The sequence below is a fragment of the Pipistrellus hanaki genome, assembly GCF_964339955.1.
Source record: "Pipistrellus hanaki genome assembly, chromosome: 4".
NCBI lineage: Eukaryota > Metazoa > Chordata > Mammalia > Chiroptera > Vespertilionidae > Pipistrellus > Pipistrellus hanaki.
In genome coordinates, this window is record NC_140506.1 from 72257010 (window position 1) to 72278401 (window position 21392).

At 57.4% G+C, this 21392-nt stretch overlaps 2 protein-coding genes across 9 annotated transcripts in view; both read right to left on the reverse strand.

Annotated features, from left to right (window-relative positions):
• Window positions 1–10776: 10776 nt before the first annotated feature.
• Window positions 10777–15987, reverse strand: UPK3B (uroplakin 3B). Its single transcript, XM_084881081.1, has 6 exons — window positions 15620–15987; window positions 15307–15456; window positions 14806–15040; window positions 13516–13595; window positions 12662–12791; window positions 10777–12188 (listed from the first exon to the last, which is right to left on the reverse strand). Exons 1-6 carry the CDS (start codon window positions 15723–15725, stop codon window positions 12029–12031), a joined length of 861 nt encoding a protein of 286 aa, XP_084737207.1. The 5' UTR covers window positions 15726–15987; the 3' UTR covers window positions 10777–12028.
• Window positions 15988–16396: 409 nt separating this feature from the next.
• Window positions 16397–21392, reverse strand: part of DTX2 (deltex E3 ubiquitin ligase 2) — a 39245-nt gene continuing 34249 nt past the window's right edge. For all 8 annotated transcript variants that reach the window (XM_084881530.1, XM_084881531.1, XM_084881528.1 and 5 more), the window contains 3 exons: window positions 21229–21390; window positions 20180–20269; window positions 16397–19086 (listed from right to left, as the gene is read on the reverse strand). In XM_084881530.1, coding sequence (XP_084737656.1) covers window positions 18859–19086; window positions 20180–20269; window positions 21229–21390 — 480 coding nt within the window. In that variant the 3' untranslated portion in view covers window positions 16397–18858. The remainder of the gene's footprint in view (window positions 19087–20179; window positions 20270–21228; window positions 21391–21392) is intronic.

A 21392-nucleotide genomic window follows, 5' to 3' on the forward strand; every position in this document is an offset into this window, starting at 1 on the left:
GGCCCGGCAAGTCCAACTGTTTGCCAGCAGGTCTGTCTGCAGCGTCCAGAGCTCTGAGCTCCTGGTCTGGACTGGTCTGGGCTGGGGGAGGCTGCTGCTGGCACCTTCTGCTGCCCCTCCCGGTACCCCTCCTCCCAAACAACTGGTTGGACAGGTTTGGGGCAGAATCCGCTGGCCCCATGGACTTGGCATTGCTAGGGAGGGGTCTGAAGAGAACAATCTGTTGCTGCTGCCAAGACAAGCCTGAACATCCTCACCCCAAATCTGGGAGGGCCGGGGAGGGGCCGGGGGAAGGAGGCAGCCCCGCGACAGTCCGGCCACACCCTATGCAATCTTCTCATCCAAACAGCCCCCAGCCTGGCAGCGAGAGCTCTCCACAGCCCTCCTGTGCAGAGAGGGGTCCCCCCGCCCCCCGTTTCCAGGATGAAGCTAAGAGAGGGGAAGGAGCTGTGTCCAAGATCATCCAGTCAGCCAGGCAGAGCTCGAATTAGAAGACCCCACTCAGAGGCAAGCTCACAGGGGGCTCCCTGACATCACCCTCCCTCCTCTCCTCATCCAGAGAGATGACCTGCCCGATCTCCATCCAGGCGGGACAACACAGATTACTGAATAGGGCCCAGGCGGGTGGGAAGAGTATGGATGGACCCCATCTCACCGGACAGGAGAGGCCGCAACAAGCAATCACCTGAAGGCTGTGTGTGCCTGCCTCGGGCACCAGCCCCTCTCAGCCAGGTGTCTGCCCCTGGCCAGAGGTATCCTCCCCAAACTCAACCTCCTTTTAGGAATAGTAAAAATAAAAAATATATTTAACCACTATAAATATTTTCTAGCTATTGTAATGCATTTGCACTCCTTTAACTCTATTTTTATTGTTTTCAGAGAGAAAGGGAGAGGGAGAGAGAGATAAAAACATCAATAATGAGAATCATTGATTAGCTGCCTCCTGCATGTCCCCCATTGGGGATGGAGCCCACAGCCCAGGCAAGTGCCCTGACTGGGAATTGAACCATGACCTCCTGGTTCACAGGTCGATGCTCAACCACTGAGCCAGGCGGCAGGCGCCCCTGAGCCTCCTCCTGCGGAGAGCTCCCTGGAGGCAGAGCCTGGGCCTTCCGCGGAGGGAGGCCGGAGGGCAGCGGAGTGGGCGGGCTCCCAGGGTCTTGCACAGGGCCCTCCACAGAGCAGCGGCTCAGCACAATGGCGGCGGCACTGCTGGGTTTCAGATGCCGGTCGTCCTGCAATCCGCGCTGAGAGGGCACGGAGGTGGGACAGGCAGAATTGTAAGCAAATATGTTGGCCTTAGAGAGAGAGCATGACCAGAGCTGCTCTGTCCAGACGCAGCAAGAGGGGGACACGAGTGGGTCTGACTGGGGCCCAGCCAGCAAGCCCAGTCAGACCCAGCCCTGGAAGGCTTTCTTTACCTCCCCAGCTTTTTACTATGGAAACTAGAGGCCCGGTGCATGAAATTCAGGCACTGGGGGGGGGGGGGAGTCCCCTCAGCCTGGCCTGTGCCCTCTGACAGTGCGGAGGCCCGCAATCACCCCAAAGAGATGTGCCCCGCCCACCCATCCAGGGCTCCTTGATGGGTTGCCCCAAAGAGGCAGGCCAAAGCTGTGGGACCCCCAGGCCTTGTGCACAGAGCTTCGGAACCTGCCTCCATGCCACACATCCAGCATCAAGCCCCTGCCCACCCACACGCACCCGCTGCACATGCAGCCTTTTGGTGATCACTTTTTATGGTGTGAGGGTGTGACAACCACACAGGCTTTTATTAAAAGGATGGCTACATCTCTAAAGCATAAAAGTACATAGTACAATGAATGCCTGAATAAATAACCTGTACCCAGATCCAACAATTGTTAACATTTTACTATATTTGCTGGATCCCTCCCTCATATATATATATATATATATATATATATATATATATATATATGCTGTGTTACTCTCTATACATCTGTAGGAGGCAGTTAGACAGGCGTGAGCAGAGTAGGAACCATAAGCCAGGTTCAGAAGGTCACCAGGGAGAAAGCCCCAGATGACCTTTCCTCCCCCGGCATGTTGCTGGTCATGGGGTAGACCCCTTAGAGCGGGAACAGCCTCCATGGTCCCTTCGTGGCCAGGCCCTTAAGCATTAAGCCCTCAGGACAATGAGGTTCTGACCCCCATCTAAAGATTTTGGAAGCAGAGCCTGGGGTCTGCTGGCCACAGACAGAGTTTTGGTGGAACTAGAGATAACATGTGGGCCTCAGTGGTGTTTCAGCTCCAGGCCCAGAAAAGCAGCCAAACCTGGGCTGACATCGGGACCAGCTGCAATGACTAATGACCCGGGGCACTGGTGCGGCCAATCAGTGAGATGATAAACAGTCTGTAGTGATGCTCCCCTGAAACCTCCAGATAAGAACCCTCAAGATAAGGACTCAACCCCCTACCCCCACCCCGCCCCTCCTTTCCCCGGGTGTTTTCGTTGCCTTTCTTTCTCCTAAGTTCCAAGAGCCCGTCTCTGGCCTCTGTAACTGGCTTCCAGAGCTCACACAGCCTAGCTCTCACTGCTTTCATGGCTCGCTCCTTCTGCCTCTGTGGCTTTCTTTTCATTTTTAAATATGTTTTTATTGATTTCAGAGAGAGGCAGGCAGAGGGAGAGATAGAAACATCAATGATGAGAGAGAATCATTGATCAGCTGTCCCCTGCACGCCCTCTACTGGGAATCAAGCAGGAAACCTGGGCATGCGCCCTGACCAGGAATCAAACCGGGAGCTCCTGGTTTATGGTTGATGCTCAACCACTGAGCCACACCAGCTGGCGGTACCTCTGTGACTTTCTAAATAAACTTTCACTTTCACTTGTATTTGTGTGACCTCACATGGTCCCATTTGTGAATGGCACCATGTTGCAATTCAGTCTTGGCTCTGAATTCTCAAGGACATAGGCAACACCTGTGTTTTGCTGCTAACGTCTGTGTATACACACACATGTATATATTGTGGACGTAAAGAGGCCACATGCTAACCTAACTCAGGAAAGGTTTGCATAGCGGTCTTGCAAACTCAGTGACCTAAAGTAACCACAAAGGTTACTTTAACTAAAAGCAGTTATGGTGGGTAGTCATGTCTTAGGCCAGTATCTTCCCTGACAAAGGTTATTTCAGAGAGGAAGGGAGAGGGAGAGAGAGATAGAAACATCAATGTTAAGAGAGAATCATTGATTGGCTGCTGCCTGCATGCCCCCAACTGGGAACTGAACTGGCAACCAGAGCATGTGCCCTTGACCGGAATTAAACCCAGGACCTTTCAGTCTGCAGGCCAAGAGAGAGGGGGGGGGCGGGGGGAACATTGATGTGATGTGAGAGAGACACATCATTTGGTTGCCTGGGATTAAACCTGCAACCGAAATATGTGCCCTTGACCAGAAATTGAACCCGTGATCCTTTGGTCCGTGGGCTGGTGCTCTAACCGCTGAGAAAACCAGCCTGAGCTATAGTACCTGTTCTTATATAATATTAACATATATTCCCTGCTGTGTCCTCCTTCCTGCTCCCGCTGTGCCCACCCCGTGAGTCCCTGTGTGCGGGGAGTGGGCCCAAGATGCCCAAAGAGGCCAAGTTGGCGGGGAGCCTGCCAGGCCCCGGGAATGTAGTCTAGTCCTAAGGACCTTCCTTGCTGTGTAACTTTAGGGTGACTCAGGGGACAGGGTGGGGCTCCCGCTCACCCCTCACATGCAGCAGCCAGCAAAAGGCTCCCAAAGGCCCACCCAACCCCGTGTCACCAAACAAGGCCCAGACTCCTGACAGCCGTCACACCCTGTCCTCGGAGGTGCACAGGGAGGCAGGGCAGGGCTCTTCCTCACCCTTCCCCAGCAGAGACAAGCCCCAGATCTGTGGCCTCGGACTTTGTCTGGGCAGAGAGGGGAACTGCGAGTGACCCAGTCCCTTCCTCCTCCACTAGGTTGGCCGTGGGGCCACTCACCAGACCTGACAGAGACCCATTTGTGCTAATATGAAGGGGGGAAGGCCTCACAGTTCAGTGACTCTGCCCTGGGCCTGACTCTTTCTCCTGCCTGGTGGTCTGGCCCCTTGGCACTTTATTCATTTATTCCTCCAGCAGGTCACCATAGAGCCCCTGCTCTGTGCCAGGCTCTGCGGTACCTCCAGGAAAATAAACCAAGTCTGACATCCTGGTGGGGAGGGACAGGCAGGAAGTAAACAAATACAGGAATAACAGAAAGTCTGGGAGTGATACAGCTGCCAGGAAACAAAAGGTAGGAGGTTAAGTTATAGAAGAGGAGGCTAATTTAGGCAGGGAGATCATGGAACCCTCCCAGGGTGACAGACAAACATAACCTGGATGATGCAGAAGAGGGTGAACCATGAGACCCCTTGAGAGAGTACTCTACTGGCGGAGGGATCATCAGGTGCAAAGGCCTGGGGGCAGTTGTCTATTGCTGTGTAACAGATGCCTCCAAAGCTCGGAGGATTTAAACACTAATAAAGGAGAAACACGCAAATTGACTGTGCCTATGTGACACCCATAAGCCAATCAGGATTGAGTATGTAAATTAACCCAACAAAGATGGCAGATTAATTTGCATATGCAGGCCCAGATTGGCTGAGTGGGGAGAGATGCCTGCTATGAGGAGGAAATGCCAGTGTCATCCTTGGAACAATCCATCATGGGCCCGAGTGGGGAGTGTTTCAGTGGTGGTGGATTTGCTGGGATCAGTGGGGCTAGAAGATTAATTAGGGAGTGAGAGAAGGGGTAGGAGAATGGCTTGTGAAGCCACGAGGCAGCACAAGTGGTATGGAGCCATGCATGTTGCTGTCAGTACTTTGGCTTTGACCCTGAGAGAGATGAGAGCTGGTGTGGGGTTACAGTGGAGAAGGATGTGGCCAGGATCCCTTGGGCTGCTGTAGGGAGAACAGATTTGGGTGGGAGGTGCATCATCTCCTGGCTGCTGTAACAAAGAACCACAGACAGAGAGGCTTTACAAAGAGAAATTTATTCTCTCACAATTCTGGAGGCCAGAAGTCCAAAGCCCAGGTGGCCTGGGGCTGCTGCTCCTGAGGGCAATGGGGAAGCCTCCTCCCTTTCCTCTTCTCTTCCGGTGGCTGAGCCATCCTTAAGGCTCCTCGGCATCACCCTCATCTCTGGCTCCATCTTCACATGCTGTTCTCCTTTCTGTGTGTCTCTCTGGGATCAAATTCCCCTCTCCTTTAAAAAAAAATATTTTTATTGGTTTCTGAAAGGAAAGGAGAGAGACAAATAGAAACATCAATGATGAGAATCCTTGATTTGCTGCCTCTTGCACACCCCCTACTGGGGATCAAGCTCGAAACCCAGGCATGTGTCTTTGACCAAACTGAACCCTGGACCCTTCAGTCCACAGGCTGACCCTCTATCCACTGTGCCAAACCAGCTAGGGGCAAACCTTCCTTCTCTTACAGGGACTCCAGTCACATTGGCTTCCGGATAGACATGAATTTTGGGGGACACTATTCAACCCAATAGAGGGGGCAGGAGGGGAGACTGCTATAGTGGTCCAGGGGAGAGACAACTTGGCAGTAAGGAGCCTCTCTAAGTTCATTTTCCATCCCATGCTGCCAGGAGGCCCCCTGAGAGGGCTTTGTGCCTCAGTTTTCCCGAAGCTCAGAAGTCTGTGCACTGCAGTCCAGGTGGCTGGGGCCCCCAGGGCTGGACACTGCCTGCTGCCTTCAGAGGTCCTGTCTGGGGCAGACGGTGGAACCCACTCTTACCAGGCACCCTTAAGCACCCCCGTGCTCACCCTGCAAGAAACTGGGGGTGTTCATGGGAGACCCTGTCCCCCGAGGCCTGACTCAGGCCACCTCTCTACTCTGCTCATCTCTCCCTGCCACTCCCTCCACCGAGGTCTTCCTAAAACCCGCCTGCCCCACCTCACAGGGACATCTCGCATCGTTCAGCTCCTCCGCTGGTATTCAGGTATCCACCTTCCATGCTTTGCCCTGGGCCACGTCTCCCCACTTTTGACATTCCCAGCTCCACACCTCCCTCTTCCCACCCATCTGAGCCCCTTGACACACCTGTTGTGCTCAGACACCACCTCCTTCAGGAAGCCCCCTCTGTGCCCCTACTCCATGTTTGATGCCTCCCCCAACCCTAACCCTAATCCTAATTTTAACCCTAACCCTAAACCTGTCTGTTGCCCCCATCACAGGTCCCCTCCCCCTGTACTATACTTCCTGCGCCCAGTTTTATCTGCACCCCAGCTGTGGCCAGCAGAGGACCCCATGTGGAGGAGGCGCCCAATAGATATCTGATGACCTGAGCCCATTCAGTTTCCCACCCTTCCTGCCCATCCCCCCACCATTATCCCCCATGTCTATCCCTTCTGCCCTAGGAAATCCCACTGCCCGGGTCTCATGGAGTTCGGGTTTAGACAAGGACAGGGCCCCATGCACGGGGCTGAGAAAGCAGAGCTGAGCCTGGAGTTCTCATGAATTACTCTGGGGGCCTGGGCCTCCTCCACACGGAGCAGGGAGGGGTCTGGAGGTGGGGAGGGAGAGGCCCTGATGACTAATGGGACGTTCTTCTCTGTCCCTTAGAAGGAGAAGTCAAGGAGAAGAATGGTTGTCAAGGGCAACACATTCTTTCCCGTGGCTGTGGATAACTCTGGCCTGCGTCACCCACCCACAGGGAGTGGGGTTTCGGGGAGCTGGGACTGGAGTGTCTGGGCCCAAGAAGCCTTGAAATCTTCCCTCATTTTACAGAGGGAAAGCTGAGGCCGGGAGGTGGGCAGGGCTCACAGCAAATGAGGTGTAAAGGGGAACCCCGGGCTCCTGTTTTAGTCCTAAGGCCGATTCCAGGGGCCAAGGACATCGAGGCTGTAGCCTGTGTGAGACAGCAGAGGTGGGCGAGGATGGCTGCAGTGGCTTCTTGCATCTCTAGCTGCAGGGGAGAGAGAGAGCAGCCCAAAAAGCTGGGCCAAGGGTCCAGTGTGAGCAGGGTCAGGGCCAGGGTCAGAGAGCAGGCAGGCTCCAGCCTACACTCGTCCAAGTCCATTCTGAAGACCTTAACCTGCCAAGGACCTTTCTTACCTCTGAGCCTCTGTACAAGCTGTTCCTGCTGCCTGCAAAGCCCTGACCTTCTGCTTGCCTGTGGGCTCTCAATCAAACATCTCACCGCTGACCACCTGCTCTGTGCATGCCACCCTCGTTACCATTCATGCCCATGACACCACAATGGCGGGTGGATTGCTCTGATTGGGCTACCATAGCAAAATGCTGCAGACCGGGCGGTTTATACAACAGACATTTATTTCTCATAGTTCTGGAGGCTGGAAGTCCAAGTTCAAGGTGTCAACAGGGTTGGTTTCTCCTGAGGCCTCTTTCCTTGGCTTGTAGACAGCTATCTTCTTGCCTGCTCTTCACATGGCCTCTGTGCTTGGCCCCTTGTGTCTCTGTGTCCCAATCCCTTCTTATAAGAGACTAGAGGCCCAATGCACGAAGATGTGTGAAAGAATAGGGCTTCCTTCCCCTGGCTGCTGGCACCACCTTCGCTCTGGCCAGAGCCGCCTTTCTGCCTTCCCACACTGTCCATAGGCCGGAGTGGCTGGGGTGGTGCCAAACACCTGCATCCCGCCCCACTCCTGGCCACTTGGTGCCTGCATATACAAATTAACCAGCCATATTTGTTGAGTTAATTTGCATACTCACTCCTGATTGGCTGGTGGGTGTCATGAAGGTATGGTCAATAAACATGTTACTCTTTTATTAGGTAGATTGGGTTATTGTATCAGGGCCCACCCTACAGGTCTAAATTTACTTACTTACCTCTTTAAAGGCCCTATCTTAAACAGTCACATTCTGAGAGAAAATCACGGCTTCAGCGTATGAATTTTGAGGAACACGATTTGGTCTATAACAGTGGGTGTACCTTCCTAGTGAGTGGGGCACTTTCTGAGAACTAGGAGTGGACCTGAGCCTCTGCATGGCCTGTGGGGTCTCTGGGCCAGGTCTCTGGGTCTGTTGTCCTGCCTAGAATGGGTGCCCAGCAACTGCCTCCTCCCCCTGACTACACCCCATTCCTCTCCTTCCCCTCACCTCTGGGCTGGGGTGGGGTGGACAGGCTGAAGAGTGCCCAGTGAGGTGTAGCTGTGTCCCTTTGCTCCTGTGTCATGCAGGTCCCTCCTGAGAAGGTGGAGCCTGTCCTCCACCACAGGCTCGGCATGGACAGGAGGGGCTCTAAGTCCCTGCCCTCCTGAAGTTCACAGTTTACAGGAAAGATGGAAAAGCTCCCTGTTTTAGATGTCTGAGTCAGCACAGGTGGAAAACGTACTGAGAAGGAAAGGAACACAGTGTTGGAGAGCTGAGGGGTCAGGAAGGGCGTCCCTGAAGAAGGGATTGGGCCAGAGGAAAGGGAGCAATGGGGAGGAGTGTTCTACATGGATAGAAAAGCACGTGCAAAGGCCCTGTGGCCTGGTGGCTGGACTATAGGGGATAAGGGCTGGGTCATGGGCCCCCACGACTGAACTGTTGAATCCAGAGACTGTGCTTACAGTAGGAGGTCTCTGAGAGCTGTGAGCAATGGTGTGACACCTCCAGGTTTATCATCCGGTCCCTCAGGATGCGGGGAGGAGGACGGAGGTGGGGAGCAGCAACACTGGTGTGGGGAGACCAGCAAAGAGACAGGCTGACATCCCAGCAAGAGACAGGCTGCCCCTGCGTTTCCACCTGCTGTCATTCCGATTCCTTTGATTTCAGGCCTGATGAGTCACCTGTGAGTCATCACACCCACATTGATTGCTGTGTTTTCCTTTTTAACAATGAGCTTGTTTTTAACCACTGAGCCATTATGTGACGGGCCAATGGATTTCCCCAAATACAGCCCTGGAGAAAACCTTCAATGCCATTTAACAAAAGAGTCTCCAAACTCCATTTAACAAAAGATTCTGCACAGCATGGCTGTCAGTGTATGCTGCTCAGGGCCGTCATGAGCTGGCCCAGGAAGGGCTGGGTTTGGGATGACCCTCTCGAGCGTGACTCTGGGCAGAGTGGCTTGGCCCAGGGCTCAGCGTGACAGCGACAGTGTGGCCAGTGCGACCCGCCCCTCGCTGTGCACAGCCCCGGGGCAGAACCCCCACATTGTGTGGGCTCTCAGGGTGGCCTCCTGCGGACCAGGGTAGGCTTCCATCTCTGTAACATGTTAACCATTTGTTGACGTGCTGTGGACTCGCCCACTTGCTAAGATGCGGCCCCAGGACTCCCTTTGCTGGGGATCTGCTGAGGGGAGTTAGGTGATACCACCACATACAGGGCTTCCGTTTGCATGCACACCCATCCTCATGGCAGAAACCAGGCACAGCCTTCTCCTCCTGCCTCATCTCCCCCATCTAAGTCCCCAGTTCCTCCCACCTCCTGAACATTCACCTCTTCCTCTCCAACCCCCTCTGTCTGCCCTGGTTCAGGGCCCCAGGACCTGCTGTCTGCCTCCCCCCCAACCCCCCACCTCCCTGCCTACCCCCCAGCACTATCTATATCACCTAAGGGCAACATGGTCTCCTTTCTCCTTTCCTGTCTACTTCACTAACTTCCACTTACCTCTCAAGACTCAGCTCAAGGGCACATGCCCAGGTTGTGGCTCGATCCCCAGTGGGGGGTGTGCAGGAGGCAGCCGATCAGGGATTCTCTCTCATCATTGATGTTTCTATCTTTCTATCCCCTCCCTTCCTCTCTGAAGTCAATAAAAAATAAATAAATAAAAATCTCAGCTCAGAAATCACCACTAGGAAGCCCCATGACCCTTGGGTGGGGTCAACTGCCTCCCCTGGGCTCTCGCCTCATCAGTCTGCACCCGGGTGTTGCAATGTCTGTTTGGAGCGTGTCTCTCTGTTCAAGCCCCGGGCAGCCAGACGGGGTGAGAGCAGCTCCTCGGGGGGGGGGCGGGGGGGGGGGCTGCTCAGGAAGGAGGGCAGTCCGAGGCGGCTCAGCATGTCACTGGCTGCCAGGGGTCAGCGCAGACGCTGGCGTGGAAATGAGCCAGAGACCCTGGGGCAGGGAAGAGCCCGGGGTACGTCCTGCTCCCTGCTGCCCGGAGGGTTGGCTCATGGTTTCACTTAGCGAACACCAGCAGGCCCTGCCCCTCCCCACACACCCTCCTGGCAGGCCAAGCTGGGCATCTGGGGCCTCGAGGGCCCCCTCGTCTGGAGTTGGAACCAGGTCTGGACAGGACAGTGTGAGAGACTCTGCCAGGGGCCGCCGGTGAGGGTGAGATGGGGGCATTTTGAACCCTCCTCCAATTCCAGGTCAGGAGGGACCTGGGCTTCAAAGTAGTAGAATTTCAAAAGTGGCTGCCCAAAGGGGCTGGCTCCCATGAGCAGATGCTACCCAGGACACCGGGGCCTGAGCTCCTCCTGGCTGCATCTGACTGCTCTGTCTGTGGCTGGAAGGGGATCTTGTGCCTGGTGGGGTGCAGGCAGGAGAGGGGAAAGACCACCCGGAGCCAGGAGTGCATGGGTTTGGAAAGTGTCTGCCCTTTCCAAAGTGCTCTCTGAAGTGTCTGCCAGGGAGGGAGCACTATTAAATCCACAGAAATGGCTTAGTAGCTGGTTCCTGGCCCTGCAACACATGGGTTTTCCTAGGGCCCGTCAGGAGATGGGAGCACCCCAAAGAACAGCTAGGTCTAGCAATCACGGGGACAGGCTCAGGGCAGCCCTGGGCTGGTGGCAGTGGGGCTGGACAGAGCACCGCCCGCTGGACCCCATGCGTATATGCCCCTTTTTTTTAAAATCAGCACAGCACCATGCAGATGGGAAAGCCAGACAGCGTTTATTCACCTCGAAAGAGAGGGCGCCTGTGCCTGCAGGCCCCGCGGGGCGCCATAGGCAGTCTAGTGTGGCCGTGGATAGAGCACAACAGGCAAGTCACTGAGCCTCCATTTCTGCATCTAGAAAACGGTGGGGGCTGTGTGGATCGGAAAGCACGCAGTGGGCCCTCAAGTGGGAGCGTGGCTGCTCATCCCTCTGGCTTGGTCAAGATGGGGCCTGGAGCCCTGACCACCAGAGACCCTGCTGAGTCACCAGGCGGGAGCCCTCCGCCCAGTCTGGGAAGAGCAGTGAGCCTGCGGGGCTGTGCGGCAACAGCTGCGGTGCACTGGCGCCCTCGTGTGGCCATGGCGGGTACCACAAAGTTTGTGGGCCAATGGAGGCAGGGGAATAAAGCCTGTCCTCCAGTGAGGGCTGGTCATGGTACCCAAAGAGCCATTGGGGTGGTTGTCTGGGGGAGTGTGAGCCCCAGGGTATGTGACAATCTGAGGGCGTGACAGGTCACATCTGGACATGTGGTCATCTGAGGCCCAGAGCAATGAGTGAGCTCCCCAAGACGTGCCTGAGGCCCCCTGTCTAACACTGTGCACTGCACACAGCAGGCACTCAACGCACTTTTGTGGAATGAAAGTGAGTAGATCTGTGTGTGCAAGGGGGTTGGAAGCGGCGGCCCTAATCAGTGGCCAGCTGCTCATACATGCATCTATGCTCCGTCTGACCTTCTAGCCACCCTCAGGCAGGGCCTGTGCCCAGGGACCACGAAGGGGCCTCTGGAGACTTCACTGCAGCCCCAGACACTGGCAGGGGGGACAGAGGGACCGGGAGGCGCAGGCCTCACAGCCTCCGTGATGGGCCCAGTTCCGCTCCCTGCACAGGACAGAGCACGGCCTGCTCCTGGGGCCTGGCAGTTCCCGGTCAGGGTGGCCTTTCCACGTTACCTCCAGCCTCAACTCGCAAGGGGTCGGCATGGAGGTGGGGGCTGGGCACCCAGCCTGACCATAGCCTTCGCCCAAACTCCGCTCATACAACTTCAGTTGCCTGGGGGGGAGGGGGGGAAGGGGGCCGGGGCAGAATGGGAATGCATTCTGGTGGCTAGTGGTGGGGTTTCAGGGAAGACGGGGGTCGCGGGGAGGGGAAGTGTGATGGGGTGGGCCATGTGGGTGAGAAGGAGCACTGTACCCCGTCTCCCCCCGGCCCCCGCCCAGCGCCCCAGCCCCAGGCACGCAGGCCAGGCTAGGGACTGAGGCTGGGGAGGGGGTCCAGGCCAGGCTCGCAGCCCACGGGCAGGGTGGCCACTTCGCTGGGCGGGATGTGGTGGGTCATGTAGCGCCTGGCCCTGAAGGAGCCGATCCGAAGTTGCTCGGGGACCTCCTCGGGCCACCACAGGCTGGAGCTGGACGGGGAGAGGAGGGGCAGCGGTGTCAATGCTGGCTGAAGCTGGCTGCCACGTCAGGGCCTCCTCCCCACCCCACGTCTCTCCCCCTGCAGCCTCTGGTCTCCCTGTCCTCTCTTCTAGAACAAGCCAGAGGCCTGCCTCCAGGTGGCCACCCTGATTTCCCCAGCGTCCGTCCACACAGGTGGGTTCACTGGAGAGAAACCGAGGCCCCGGAGGACAAGGGCCAAAGCAAAGGATGTGCTGAGGGACGGGGCAGAGCCGGGAGGCCCCTTCTCTGAACCTGTGGCTAGAAGAGCCGCTGGAGCCCTCTCCGACCTCCCAGGGGAGAGGCTCAGTGGGAATTCTCTGCTCAGCCCCAGGGACCCGTCCCAGCTCCAAACCACAGGGTCAGGGAGGCTTTCCGGGCGCAGGGGGCAGGGAGAGGGGCGGGGTTCCAGGTGGGAAGGAGCCCCGGGAGGGCCACCACTCACAAGCGCACAGTGGAGGCCGCCAGGAAGGCCAGCAGCAGGAGGCCGGCCAGAGAGGAGAGGATGGAGGTGATGACGATCATGCCACCGCTCCGCCGCCCCGGCCACGTGTCGATGGCGCCTGGAGACTTCCCTGCACACACAGCGATGCTCAGAGGCCGCCCTTGGACCCGGGGGCCGCCGCCCTCACCCGTGCTCATACCCAAGGCTGGGCTCTCATCCACACACGTCTGTCCATCTCAGAGGGGCATCTGTGCCCTGTAGCCTGGACCACCCATCGCTCCAGCCTCCACCCTGGTCTCACCTTCTAGGCTGTTCCCACCAAAGGGCCCACCCTGGCACACCCAGCAGCGGCAGACCTGAAGCCTGGCCATGTGGCTGCCCTGCTCCCTGGAGCCTGGCATACAGGCGCCCGCCCCCTGCCCGGCTCCTGCAGCCCATCTCCCAGGCATCGCCCACACGGACACACAAGCAGTGTCCTCGGCCTGGTGCCTCCTGCTGGGGCCCTGGTGAGGAGGCCTCCTGGAACCTGGGCCCTGCCGGACTGCCCTCCCTGCTTTGGCCCTTCTCCCCCCGCAGTGGGCCCGGCTGGCTCCCCATAGGAAGGGAGCTCCCGCTGCTGCCCATGATGAGCTGGGGCCTGGGCCACCAAGAGTGGCAAACGTGGGGCTGGGCAGAGCCAGTGCCCAGCCCCAGCACCGGCGTCTGTGTGGAGGCTTTGCCGGATTTGAACACTGCCAGCAGGCACCCAGTCCCACAGCAGCGGGGGGATAGAGGGTGGAGGGGGCAGCTGAACACGACCATTTCCCAGAACATAAGGGACAGGCTGGAGCCAGGACACCCCTCCCCAGCGCTACCTTGGTGGAGAGTGATGGGGTCAGACCATCTGGTCTCGGCCTGGGGTGAGCCCCCAGCGTCCATCAGGAGGAACTTCACCCTGGGGAGAGGAGGAGGGGTGAGGCTCGGAGCCTCAGCTGCCCTGGACAGGGCTATCGGCCCCCCCGGGGGAGAGCTGCTGGCCCCATGGGACCTCTGAAGCCATGGAAGACTCCCCCCACCCCCAACAGGGGCAAGCACCCCAGATAAAGGCCTAGAGAGGGAGCGGTGTGCTGAGGGTGCATGCAGAGTCCAGGATCACAGAGAAGGGCAGGCTGGCACTGAGGGCACCGAGGGCCATGCAAAGGGGTCGTGTTTTGAGGAGCCTGGGGAGCTTTGGGAGGTTTCTAAGCATCCAGAGGCTCGGGCAGCCCAGCCAGTGTAGCTCAGTGGTTGAGTGTCGGCCTATGAATCAGAAGGTCATGGTTCGATTCCCAGTCAGGGCACATGTCCAGGTTTCAGGCTCGATCCCCAGGAGAGGGTATGAAGGAGGCAGCCTATCAATGATTCTCATCATTAATATTTCCATCCTTCTCTCCCTCTCTCTGAAATCAATAAAAACATGTTTTTGAAAAGAGACTCGGACAGGCTGGCTCTGAGGGAAGCTGGCTCTGGTGGCTGCTGGGGATGGAGGCCAAGCCAGGGAGCGGGCCTGGGTGGGGAGGGGGCCTGGCAGGGCTGGGTGAGAGGGCAGAGGGAGGCGGATGGAGATGCTGGCCCGGCCCACACCACACACCTTCCCTGCACCCTGGCGGTTCTCCCAGTTGGACCCGGCCTCCCCGAGGGCCTGGCCCCATCCTGTGGCCCGGGCGGCCCGGCTCTGGACACCTGCTTTGCTCCCCCGGCTCTAACCTGACCTCAGCAAGCCACTGGCGCTGTGGGGCCTCTCTTCCTTTGCTTCCCCACCTCATACCCACTGACCGGGTCTGAACTCAGCCCTGTGCTTACTTTCCCACCGGATCTACCCATGGGAGAAACAGTGGGCCCATGAGTGCAGCCCTGCCAACTCCCCCGCCTCCTGCCCCCAACCAGCTCTGGTGCCACCTCTTCCCCCTGGGCCCGCCCAAAGCTGGATTCTGCCTGCCCCCCTGCTGTGATGAGTGCTGCTCTCCCCCAGCCCTCCCACCCCACCCCAGAGGAAGAAGCCCAGGCCTGTGAATGGAAAGGGCCTGCAGCCAGGATGGGGCCTGGGGAAAGGCTAGGGAGGGCAGCCCTGGTCCCTGACGCCCCTCCTCTGCCAGGCTCCCTCCCGGCTCCGGGCAGAGACCCACCTGTAAGGGCCCGGGTCGGGGAGGGGGGTGTTGCAGTAGGCGGGCTGGCCGAGGTCCGCCAGGCAGTCAGGGTCATTGCCCACCCGCAGCACCGCGATGCGGCCGGCGCCCACGGGATCCTCGCAGGGCAGCTGGTCCCGGGACAGGGGCAGCGTCATGTAGTGGCCGTCCGTCAGCAGCTGTGGGAAAGCTGGGATCTCAGCCAGGGTCTTCGGGTTCTGGAAGTCCCTGGAGGCTGTGGAAGAGAGGGACCGACCAACCCATGTGGCCGCTAAGCGAGCACAGCCAGGCCTTCCTTGCCACAATCCCCGGCTGGGTCCATGGCCTCCAGCCTGACCCCTCAGCTGAGACACAAAGCAGGGTGTGTCACTCCCTCAGGGCCCCTCTCCATAGACTCCCGATCCACACCCACTCGTGGAACATCAGCGAGGGGCTCCCCAGACCCTGCAGCTTCCCTCGGCCCCACCCCTCACCCAGGCCCACACCTGCACTGGGACGCACCGTTGCTGAAGGCCACCACCAGCCAGACGGTGTCGGCCGCCCCGGCGTGACCGTCCAGCACGCAGCGCGGCTGCTCCAAGGAGAACGTGGAGGCCGTCACCTTCCCTTCCAGGTCCCCGGCTGCGATCTGCGGCGTGTAGGGGATCAGCTCTGCGCCATGGAGATAGGTGTGAGGGTCCTGGGGCCCCCTGCCCTGGGGCCGCCTCTCCCAGTTAGAGGACGTGGGCTCCCAGGGTCCAAACGCACCAACCAGCAGGTGCCCCAGCCCCTTGGGTCTGGCCAGGTGCATCCAATCCGCGGACCCCCTGCTCACCTAGGCTCGTGCAGGGCTGGGGCCAGACCAGCGCCACCAAGAGGAGCAGCAGCAGTGAGTGAGGCCGCCTCTGGGCGAGCCCCATGGCAGCCACCGTCCGCCACATCCACAGCCTGGGGCTGGTCTGGCAGCCTCCTGCTGCGCCCCTCCCCCAACACCAAGGCCCAAAGAAGCTGGTTCTTCCGGCTGCCAGGCTGGCCAAGGGCTGGAAAGACCTGAAAATGTGAATGCACCCCGCCCCTCCCCTCAGCCCAGTCCCCCACAGGGAGGGGCCTGGGCAGGGCACTAGTGAGGGGCTGGCCTGGGCTGAGAGAGAGGCCACTGGAACTCAGAGCCCCACGTCTGCATTTAGGCCCCACCCAGCCTCCCAGGCCCTGGGAGGAGGACCAGCCTCTGGAACCTTGGGCTCAGGGCCACATGCCTGAGATTCCTGCACCCCGAGGTGCCAGGAGACAACCTCTGGCCTCCCATCCCCACCCAGGAGCAAGCCTGGGGCAGCTCCAGCCTGTCCAGCTCCAGCCCCATCACAGCCCGCCCGGCCCTGCAGCCACCTTGCGCCCCGCCCTCCCTGCTGGGGCCACAGCCTCCCAGGTTCTTCAGCTCCCTGTCATCCAAGAACTCAGAGGAAGCTGTGCAGAGCCCTTGACAGCTGACAAGCCCCCCGACTTGCATTACTCCCTTTGGTTCTCGCTATATACATGGGTGAGGCAAAAGCAGGTTTACAATGTTCATCAATAGTTAATACAAGAATAAACTGTTTTGCTCACTCACACTGTGTAAATATACAAACCACATATATTTTTTTTACTAAGATATAATTAATCCATATATTATAAAGTCCATCCTTTTCAAGTGTACAGTTAAGTCGTTTTTAGTATATTAACAAGGTTTGTGCAATCAACATTAGTTCCAGAAATTTTTCATTTCAGGAAGAAACACAGTCCCCATGGAACACAGTCCCCCTCCCTCCCTCCAGGAACCACAACCGCTGTCTGCCCGGGTCTGCCTAATCCGGACATTTCGCATAATGAAATCACAGTTGCGGCCTCTCATGTCTGGCTCTTTCACTTGGTTTCATGTTTTCAGGGTTCATCCATGCTGCCGTAGGTCAGTACTTGGTTTTTACGGCTAAGTAACATCCCACCGGTATGGACAGACCAGTTAGTTTAGCCATTCATCAGCTGGAAAGCTGGGTTTCCCCCACCTTTTGGCTATTCTGAATAATGCAGCTGGGAACACTCACAAACAAGCTTTGGTTTGGACATGTTTTCAGTGGATGGGAACCTAGGAGTGAGGTGGCTTAGTCATATGGCGACCACTTTTTGAGGAACTGCCCGACCGATCTCCAAAGCAGCTGCGTTTTACATCCACCAGCAGCAAAGGGCTCCGATTCCTCCACATTCTCACCAACATTTGCCATTTTCCTTTCTCTTTATAATAACCACTCTCCTTGAGCATGACATGGTATCACTTTGTGGTTTTGTTTCCCTGATGACACTGAACATTTTTCATGTGCCTGTCAGCCATCTGCATATCTCCTTTGGAGAAAAGTCCTTTGCTTTTTTTTTTTTTTTAATTGGGTATTTTTATTCTTACTGTTGAGTTCCTTATACAGTCTGGGTACTAGACCCTTATTAGGTAGATGATTTGCAAACATTTCTCCCATTCTGATTCTCATTATACTTTAATGGTGGGAGTCCAGAGGGCAGCGGCACGCAGGTGCCCATCCCAAACAGGCTGGGGGCAGCCAGGCCTCTCTGCCCTCCCTAAGACCAGCTCCCCATGAGGCTCAGTGGGCAGGGCCCGGGGCCCACAATACACTCAGGGGCCCAGGGAAAGTCCTGGTTTCTTTTAAAATCAGAAGGAAAAAATAAACTTCTACATGGAAGAAAATGCTCTAACATGTTTTCATCTTTATATCAACACATCATAAAACAGAATTTGACTTTTCTCCTTTTTAAAAAAACACATTTTTATTTATTTCAGAGAGAGAAAGAAACATCAATGATGACAGAGAATCATTGATTGGCTGCCTCCTGCACGCCCTATTCTGGGGATGGAGCCCACAATCCGGGCATGTGCCCTGACTTGAAATAGGTTCAAGGTTGATGCTCAACCATTGAGCCACGCCAAACGGGCATAACTTTTTTTAATCCCTACCCAAGGATACGGTTTTATTGATTTTAGAGGGAGAAACCCACGACCTAGGCATCTCCCCTGACTGGGAATCGAACCCACAAGACTTTGGTGTACAGGACGACACTCCACTGGGCCAACGAGAACATTTTTTTTATAGAGGAAGGATCCCACAAAGGCAAGAATGTCTCTGGCCCAAAATGCGGCTGTGTGTCCCTCCAGGCTCAGGCCACAAGCACTCCACCCCACCCCCAGCAGACAGCAAGCCTGAGAGTATTTGATCCTCTTTCTGAGAGGGTTCAGAAGGATTATAACTTTGAGGCTATCAGACCAATCCTGTCCCGGATTCCAGCTCTGGCTCTACCACTAGCTAGGACCTTGGGCCAGTCACTATATCCTTGAACCTCAGTTTTCCCATCTGTAAAATGGAGACAGCAGCACGGTGCTGCCCCAGAACTTGGGGAAGTAATGAGATGTGGGCTCGGAGTTGCTGGACTCTACAGTGCAAGGACTGGAGTGGGGGGCGGGGAAGCAGCACCGTCAGTGCCATGGGCTCTCTGGCTCCCACTGCAGCCTGTTTCTTCATTTAGGAAATGGGAGATGAATGGGCAGCCCGTAAGGTCCTTTCCAGCAGGACACGTGTGTGCGGGCCTTCACACATCTCGTACGCATGTGTACACGTGCGCACATATACACACACATCCTCTCCACTGACAAATACACTAGGGCCTGCTGACTTTGGCTATTGGGTATTTATTGCAAACAGAACATCTGAGGTATGAGAAGCTGACCCAGACCCATGGCTGCCCCTGGCTAGGGGTGGAGCAGTCTCTCCTCACCCCGTGCCAGGCCCCCAGCACTGAGGTAGCTGCATCTTAAGCCCCCACAAGTACATTCCCCAGGCTTGCGGGTTCCCATGCAAATCCAGGCCTGGAGGGGAAGAGGAAGGAGGAAAGGCAAACAGGAGAGGCCCCAGCTTCGATGGAAAATGCCCATGCCCCCAACAAACACGTCAGCTTCGGCGGAAAGCACCTTCCTGCCTGTCCATCTCAAGGGCAGCCCAGCCGGCAGTGGGGATGGGCGGCCGGCTGCCAGGCTGCTGGTCACTGCTGCCCCAGGCAGTCCTCGGTCACTCCCTGGGCAGCCAGCTCGGCCAGCACGTTCTGCAGGTAGTTGGGGTCCGGGTAGCCGTGGCCTGTCACATTGCGGTCCATCTCCGTCTTGTGGTGGATCTCGTTCCACACCACCGTGTCGGACTCGCCCGTGGTGCTGGACGTCCCCACGGTGAAGATGAGCCGCCGCTTCCAGGCCACCTTCAGCAGCTCCAGGACCTGCCCGGGAGGAGGAGGGAGGAAAGGAAGAGGGAGGGAGGGAGTGAGGGAGGGAGGGAGGGTAGGTAAGCACTGGCCTTCACACGTTTTTCCACCCTGGGGAAGAGTTGGCCAGCTGACAAGGTGGGAGCAGCCACTGCGCTCCCCTAGTTTGCCCCAGTGATAAGGACAAGGTCACAGCACCAGCCACCCACCAAGCTCAGCTGTGGGTTGTGTCGGTGCTGCAGGCTAGGACCGTGGTTCATTCAGCGTGTGCCATTAACCACCAGCAGGGTCCCTGGGAGCTGGGCCCCTTCTCCTCTCCATTCTGTTCTGTTGCCACCTTAAGTGGTGTCATCCACTGTCCCAGATGGAATCCCATCTGTGGGGGTCCCCAGCTTTTAGCTCTAACCCTGACCCCCGTGGAATGCCAATTGCTGTTCGGACAGTCCAATGGACCTCACACTGAGCACTTACATAACTCAAGTCTTGGCCCTCCCACCTCAGACAGTGCTGCCATCTACTCAGCCCCCGACGCCTGATTAGTCCCTATTTCCAAGTACATCTTGGATGAGCTTCCTTCTGTCCCTCTGCATCGAATCCAGGCCTCCCTGCTCTCTCCCATTCCTGCTGCTCTCCACACTCAGTCACCTGGAGTCTGTCCTCTCCACAGCAGCAGAGAGAGCTTTACCAAAACTAAAATCTGCAGCTCCTACAACTCCACTGACACACCCTCGCCTCGTGGCATCGCACAGTGCTTAGACAAAAGCCCTTGTGCAGCTCCCTCCCCCTCACCCATTTGGTCCTCCTCAGGCTCCTCACATCATCCCAGCCTGTTCCCATCTCAAAGCTGTCGCACCAGTTGCTCTGTCTCCCATGGACAAGGCAAGTCCTGCCTCGGGTATCGGTGCAGAAGCACAAGCTGGCCCATGAGGCTGCTCAGAGACAGCGGCTCCTCCCCACACTCCAGTGATGTGTGGACCTGGTGCTCCCAGCACCTGAGGATGCCAGCCCACAGCAGGTTCCTGGGAAGGAGTGGCCTTGCACTGGAACCAGCACTTGGGCACAGGCCTGCCAGCGGGGGGCCCTTCCCAAGGGTGGCACGGGGCTTTACCTTGCGGCCCTGGGCATTGTCAGGAAGGTAGCACTGGCGGGGAAACCCTCTGGCAGTAAACGGCTTCCCGGGGTTGGGGTGCTCAGGGCCCTGCAGGAGGAACACAGACAAGGGAGTGGGGGTGCTCTGAGAGAGGCTCCCCCACTAGAGCTGCACAAAACACGCAAGGCCCAGCCTCACCCCTTTACCCTCCTGGCTGGGGCTATACCTAAGCTCAAGTGGCCAAATAAATGGCTGCCTCTCTCAAATCCTGCCCCTAAAGACCCAGCGTGAACATGGCTGCACTCCCTGAATACGTTCTACTCCCCCTGGCACCAGACACTCCTCACTTCTCCTATTTCCCTGATGAGAACAGAACCCCTCAGAGGCTGGACGGAGGCTCCTACTTCCTTCGGCAATCCTCCAGTCACGGGGCTCTCTGGACTGGACAGCAGGTCTGCCAGCCTTCAGGACACCCTCATTCCAGCTCACAGAGCCCTCCAGTCTTCACTCTAGAAGTGGCTGGAGCAGGGCCCTGGACGGTGGCCGTGGTCTGCACAGAGTGTGGGGCTGGCACGGCAGACAGCCCTTTTCCTGTCCTCTGCTACAGTGACACGTCACGTACAGCAACAAGTACCCCTCCAGCCCAAAGGTCCCAACTGGGACCACTGGGATCCTGCAGCCTTCTGTAGGATCTTCGTCTTGTTTCTGACATCCAGACCCAGCCCTGCCACTCCCGACCCAGCCTCCTCTGGCTACGGAGCCATCTCTCCATCAGTCTTCACTGCCGGCACCTCCCCATCCTGTCCTGTGGCCCCAAGAGGGTTCTGCCCCTCAACACAAGTGCTCTTCCTGTTTATACACTTGACCTTCTGCCAAGTACAGACCCAGCTAAGACGTCTCTGCCTCCAGGAAGCCTTCCCTAACTCAGGAGAGAGCCGAGGGCCACCTTTGCTTCCTAAGAGCTTGCCTTCTGTTCCTGACGTCCTCACAGGGACCAGGGGACAGCCTGCTGGGAGAGGGCTGATTCCAGGTGGGTCCCAGGAGGCTCCTCTTTGCGGGGCCCTCACCTGGACGCCGGGAGGAATGTTGTAAACTATGAGTATTGTCCCGCAGTCCTCGTGGCCAGGGAGGGACACCGGGTAGCTGAACACCTCCATCTTCCCCCGAGGCTGGGTCCCAGTCTTCTCTCCGTAGATGGTTTTGCAGGAAGGACACTGTAAGCTTCCATCCT